The following is a 7178-nucleotide window of genomic DNA, read 5'->3' on the forward strand; positions in this document are numbered from 1 at the left end:
TATCAGCGTTTCAAGAATGGCTGAAGCTTGGCTTTCACCTGTGCCATCAGAGAGAATCGGAGTTTTTAAATTTTTATCAGTATTTATTGTGTTGACATGTATTGATAATCGTTCTGCTTTTGGTTGACCATATCCGCAGGAAGCATCTTTCCATCCCAGTGCACTACGAGAGAGTCATCAAAAATTTCTTCTTCTTTGATCGTATCGACAATTTCTTCTCTTTTGAAATACGCGCATTGCGAATAGTGGAGTAACTTAAATTATATTTATCAATCTCAAGTCCTAAACTTTTGAATAACAGCAGAAATGATGTACATCGCATTTCTGTTACTAGTTTTAGTTCTATCTAGTGCTAATACTAATTCCGAAGTCAGAATATCAATTTTATTTTTCTTAGGCGCTGGCATTGTATCTTCAAAAGTCTGAACAAGTTCGCTTCAATTCACTGGAATTTGATATGGAACTACAGAAACTATTTAAGGACGACTGTTGGGATAATTTCATTCCTGAAATGAAAAATGTTAACAGTGAATTAGTAAACATATTAGCTGAATGTTAAACAAATCAAATATAATTAAACAAAACTATTATAATATTAGAACTAACCAATTTCCTCATTATTGGGAGTTTCTACTTCCATCGCAGACAGATTTCCAGAAGTTTCTTCTGGTATAACGTCAATTGCTGGTAGATGGATATTTCTATTTCCTTTACGACAATCTGTCAAAATTGCTGCAAATTTTTCGGTAAATTTTTAGTGCAGCACAATTTGCAATGTTAAATAATTTATCAAGACGTTTGCTAAACTGTTCCACATTTGTTCGTTGTCTTTTCGATGTCTTTTGCACGACTTCGATGATTCTTCAGTTTCATGTAGTCACTGTGAATTTTTTCCAATTTTTAATACTGTGCTGAGGTCGAGAAGTTGGAATCAAAAGATTAGCCCAAATAGCATTCGTATCACTGATCACACTACTAGCACTTGCTCGTATACTTAATTTTAAGGATTGATGTTTGTACATAAAGAGATTCAATACATCCCTACACGAAGGTAACTTAATATTATTAATATTATGAATTTCAAATCCAATTAAATAATTATAAACTCTATTTCCGATTTGTTCAGACATCTTTGACAAGAATAAAAATGATAGAAAAATGTAACGCAACGTAAAGCATACAAATGCGACGCGAGTACATTCAGTGTTCACTGAGCTTTGTTCTCGATATTTGCGGCATTAGTATCACACAATAAAGAACAAAGAAAGCGCTGCAATTAGGCGGGCGATTTATTAAACTAATTCAAGGTTACGTAAAAGAGGGGATTTTTGGAGAGGAGAGAGGCTTTCGATTTGCGGACAATGACTGAGCTTTCGCTGGTCGCGTACTTTTTGTCAAACGTTGTTGATCAACTGATGGGGGAATCACCGCGATGTTAGTTACATCGCAACGTTGCCATTAGATTATTAAGTACCTACTGACGGAGAAGAAACAAAGAGAAAAGAGTTTGATTAAATGTTTATTATCATTAAAGGTTAAATATTGTAGATTATTAATTTTGCTTTAGTTTTCTAGCCTTAAAAAATATATTGAAGAAAAAATATAAAAAACAGAGAAAGTAAACAAGATATTAATAAGTTTAAATCAATGATCGGCCAAAATTTCACGAAAAAATATATTCAAGGCTTAATATCTCGCTTAATATTGATCTTAGCGATTTGGTCCATAGGACTTTTTTTGTTGGAAATTGAATTCTCTACAAGTTTGTCACTTACATTTTTTCCGTAGCTCTTGATATTTACGAGATAAATGCGAAAAAACGCCAATTTTATGAAAAAATCAGGTTCAGTGGCCCGTACTGCCTTGCCAGTGTGAGTCACGACTTTGCGGCAATGGGCACTTTTGTAGAGCGTTCAATTCTAAGAAAAAACCATCTTCGATCAAAGTGATCCCATGAAATGCCGCTGAGCTTTAGAAATTCAAAAATTAAAAATCAAAGTTTTTGTGTATTTTCAATGGGAAATATTCACATGCCTTGGTCGAGGACGTTAATTAATATTAAAAGCTCAAACTTTCAGGGAATTTTTTTTTTGGGTATTTCCAACAAGAATTCACGATGGGACCGAAAAAAAAAAAAATAAAGTAAAAAAAAAAATCACCCTAATATATATATATATAATATATATAAATGTATGAAAAATTAATGTGGGTACTCAAATGAAAGGTCTTGATGAGTGTAACATCGGAATGAGCTTATATCTTTAAAAACATCAATAATTAAAAAAGTACATTGCAATTTAACAGAAGTCATTATTTAAGAAAGCAAAATTTTATTTATTTATAGTTCACAAGTCACGGCAGTCACATAGAGACTGCAAGGTTGCTAGTAATAGTTATTCAATTTTCAAAGTTATGAATAATAACAATAACAATAACACGGAATAGTGGAAAACATTAAATTACACCGTGTTAAATTTTCACTCGTGTAAATTTCACACGGAGGAAATTTTACACCGACATTTCACACTTACACGGCGGTGTAAAAGTCCCTGGGTCCAACTTTACACTGAAATTTTTTACAGTGTATATCATGTAATTCATCATGTTCCAAAAAATAAATGCATTTAAATACCTTATTAAACTTCAAATTTTAAGTAATTTCGTATAATTTTCAGTTAGTATTCAAATCAATAATAAGAAAATTTATTTAGTAATTAAATTTAATGAAAAATTTTCATTTATTCTTTGGGAAGTAGTTTTATGAAGAAATAAATTTTTCTGATCAAATACTTAATAAAATAACATTTATTTTACAAAAAATATAAACATTGTTTATCATCATAAAAAATAAAACAAAAGAAAAAATAATGCATTTTAAATTAATATTTATTATTTTTTTGTTTTCTTCTTTCTTAGCTATTTTTCTTAAAGTAACAAACTTTTTTATAATCTAGAAAAAATCTCTAAATTTGAATAACCCGCTATTAGTGATATTTTCAGTGAATCGCTGCGCAAGCGCCCTTCAGACTTATAAGGTGTTATAATTATCACACCGGGTAGCAAGTAACAATCGTGAATTGTTATTTCAAAATGTCTAGTAGACTATTTAATTATTTAAAAAACGATTTACTAGTCATTAATTATCAACAACTCCGACATGGACATAAAATTCGAGGTAAACCTCCTGGAGTGGCAAGAACTCTCAAACAACGTTTAGAAGGTAAAATTATATTTGTAAATACCAGCTATAACCTCCAATGACTCTTATTTACTATTATTCTTTTTCATGAATTAAATATATTTATATTCATATATTTTTTCAATTTTTTAGAAATGAGGCGTACGGATCCGGAATTGGATTTCAAAGTTGATATTGGATTTAAGCCGATAAAATTATCAAGGAGGGAAACTACTACGAGTTATATGGAATATGTTAAGGAAGTGCGAAAAAATCCAGAGTTAGAAAAAAAATCGCGTAGAAAAGAATGTAAGAAAATATTTTTATGTTTTTAATTTACAATTACATGGGCGAATTTCAGCAGATATGAAAAATTTGCTTTAATTTTTTCTAATCTAATGAATTATAAAAAAAGTATTTAAAAAAATTTTACTGGTCATTCTGCTGCTTATTAGAATTTTTATGCAAATATTTTTAAACATAATTTAAAGAATTATCAAATGTCTGCTAATTAAAAAGCTATAAATATTTTTCTATTTTTCTATTTTATGGCACGCCGTTTTACTATTTAATAGAAGAAAAAAAAAGATCTTAAAATTAACAACTAAAAGAAAAAATGCACATTTTATGTTAAAACATAATCAAAATATAATAGATTAATTTTATGTTTATGCTTATATTTTTTAAGGAATAATTATTATGTAGAGACATAATAATATATCAAAGAATTAAAATTCTGAGTTGAGCTGATGACAAAAAGAATGTTTTTATTATGTGTCATGATAATTAAAAATAAGAGTTTAATAATTATGTGAGGACATAATTTTAACTAACAATTTTTTTTATGTAGTGACATAAATTAAATTGGCTCCTGTAGATTTATATTTTTGGAGTGATTATTTATAACATTTTAATTTCTTTTGATCTCAAATTTAATACAAATAAGAATTAAAATTATGTACATAATAAAAATTCTGAATTAAAATTATGTACATAATAAAAATGTCATAACTAAAATTAGAGTATGAGAATTCGTCCGGTGAGGCACGGGACACGGATCTATCATACACTGTATCCGTGCTCGTACTTGTGCCCCGTGCGTATGAAATATCTACACGAGTGTGGTGTATGCATAGACCCGTGCCTCATGCTTCATCGGACGAATTCTCACTTCCTTAAAATCATGTACATAATAGTAATTCAGAATTAAAATTATGTACATAATAAAAATTCTGAATTAAAATTATGTACATAATAACTATCTGAAATGGTAATAAAATTAATTAGTAATTAAATAATAGGTTGTATCATTGACAATTGTAATAATTATAATTATTAAAAATTATAGCTGTTATAATTGAAGATTGTAAATGTAACCATCTCAGATTTTAAAAATTCTGAAAGAAAAAATAATATAAATTTACTTAATTAAATCCTTTATTTATATCCATATTTTTTTTTAATTTGAATTTTATTGATTTTATTGATTTTTTATAATTTTAATTTTTTTGGAAATTTCAAATTTTTTTGAAAAATTTGGCGTTGAAACTTATTTCAGACATAATCCCGTTTTTTTGTGCACCACACTGCGCTACAGCTGCTTGTAGTTTATTTAGAAATACATCCACAGTAACGCAGATTCTTCATTTTTTTAATAGTTTTTATTAGCTTAGATAGGAGCTATTATTATTACTGATGGTAACTGCAACCATCAGGTTATATTATCAATTACAATTTTGATAATAGTAATAACTAATTAAAATAATAGAAGTTATTATTACTGATTACCATCATAATAGTAGTAGTTTCTATCAGGATGGTAAATACTACAATTCAGATTGTTCACTTAATTATTTAAATAATATTTGCTATTATCAAATTCAGTTAATAGATTTTACCATAACTAGATAATAAACTTTACTATACAATTTTCTCTGTCTATCAGACGAATTCTAATACTCAATAAATTAATACTTGAGCAGATCTTAACAAAAATTAATAATCTTCAGTACTTTTGTAATATAAATAGTTAAATTATTTGTTTAATTGTAATTGTAGTGATACTTGATTTGGAGGAAATAAAAAAGGACTGGTCGATCACAATAGCACCTTACCAAATAAAAACCATTGCTGAACACTACAACATTTTCTCTGATTTATTCGGAGATGCATACTTCTACCCCTCACTACCGATGGATATCAAATATGATAACAACGATGAATTTATTCCAACAGTCCACCGAGGTAATTTATTAAAAGCATCAGATACCCAACAAGTGCCTAAAATAAACTACAAAGCAGCACCTGATTCTCTTTGGACTTTGTTGCTCACTACACCTGATGCTAATTTTACAAGCAGGGAACTTGAATATTGTCATTGGTTCATGTAAGTTTGATTCAATGTCAAAAATTTAATAATTATTTCAATTTACTCGACATAAATTTTAATAATCAATAAGTAAACTTTCAGTGGGAATATACCGGGAAATAATATCGACAAAGGCGATCTTTTGATTGATTATATGAGACCTATCCCTCCTATGGGAATCGGATTGTGCAGATATATTTTTATTCTGTATAAGCAAGATAAACAGATAGATTTTTCTGAATATCACAAGGAGGTGCCTTGGTAAGTAAATATTTATTCACTAATACTATACTTATGTCACAGATAAAAGAGTGCTTTTTCATATTCTTTTGGAAAATGGTAGTACTAAATAATTAAAAAAAGGGTTAATTGATTTAATTTATTTATTAATTTTATTGCATAGTTTAGAGTTGGAAAAGCGTAACTGGAAGACGATAGACTTCTACCGTAAATACCAAGATATTATAACTCCAGCAAGCCTGGCATTTTTCCAAACTGAGTGGGATCAGAGCTTGCAAGATTTTTACCATCATACTTTAAGTAAGTTAATCCACATCTATTGGTGATAAATAATGATTGATAGATTAATATACAATAATATATAGTAATCGCGAAATATATTTGTTACAAAAAAAAATTTTAGAAATGAAATCTCCAAAGTTTGAGTACGATTTTCCACCGCCGTACGTTCGTCCTCAAGAGTGGTTCCCCATCAGACAACCATTCAATTTATACATGGATCGTTATCGGGATCCTAAAGATATAAACAAAGATTTCTTAATGAAGAAGTTACAGAAAACACATCCGTTTAAGGGACCTGAACGACCATTGAAGTATCCACGAGCTTATGCCTTCGACAGAGATATGCCATCGTGGTTGAAATTAGAATTGTCAAAAGAACAATTGAAACAAGGAAGAATTAATGATATTGAATAAGTAAAAATTAATACGTTATTATATTGTACAATAAATAAAAAAAAACTTAAAAATTTTGAAAATAAAAAAGTGCACTAAAAATGCATTTAATTAATCATTTCATTATTACTGTTTATTGTTTGAAATTTTTCTTAGTGTCGAAAAAATAACATCTTTCTGTTAACGTAATTGAAAAAAATTAACCAATTTATTGCTGTAACTACAATACGTATACTTCAGCTTTCTTTACGAGGGAAAAAGCCCATAGAACAAAACTTTTAATACAAGACTCCGAAGTCCACAGACAAATATTGAAAAATATAAAAAGTGACTATGTTTTTGTGGATATAGCTGTAAGAAATAATGATTTAAATACAATTAAATTGATGTTCAAAAGTATTGCCACTTCTACTTGTCGAACTTTTAGAAATAATTCTCTTTATTTCGCTGTTGAGTTATATCGTAAAGATGTTGTTGAATTATTATTAGAAATAAATGTTAAAGTGAAAATTAATTGAGATAATAGTATGATACCACTTAATGCAACTGCTTAAATTGATAATGAATATTTGTTAAGTCTGTTGTCGAGTAGTGGTGGCAAATCTTAACTCAGAAATTTTGATGAAGATCCGAGATCAATGCTTTGTGTAGCTGTTAACGACTGTTGTGTAATAAAGTTTAAAAATTAGTTAAAAGTAGTTTCTAAATTTCTTATGT

The 7178-nt window shown here is 28.5% G+C and overlaps 1 protein-coding gene across 1 annotated transcript; it reads left to right on the top strand.

Moving 5' to 3' along the window:
• The first annotated feature begins 3032 nt into the window (after positions 1-3032).
• LOC123266673 (39S ribosomal protein L38, mitochondrial) lies at positions 3033-7159 on the top strand. The gene is made up of 6 exons (XM_044731037.1): positions 3033-3220; positions 3332-3487; positions 5237-5564; positions 5649-5807; positions 5950-6086; positions 6190-7159. The coding sequence occupies exons 1-6, from the start codon at positions 3091-3093 to the stop codon at positions 6480-6482; spliced, it is 1203 nt and encodes a 400-aa protein (XP_044586972.1). The 5' UTR covers positions 3033-3090; the 3' UTR covers positions 6483-7159.
• The last annotated feature ends 19 nt before the right edge of the window (positions 7160-7178 follow it).

The sequence above is a fragment of the Cotesia glomerata genome, linkage group LG6 (assembly GCF_020080835.1).
Source record: "Cotesia glomerata isolate CgM1 linkage group LG6, MPM_Cglom_v2.3, whole genome shotgun sequence".
Classification (NCBI taxonomy): domain Eukaryota; kingdom Metazoa; phylum Arthropoda; class Insecta; order Hymenoptera; family Braconidae; genus Cotesia; species Cotesia glomerata.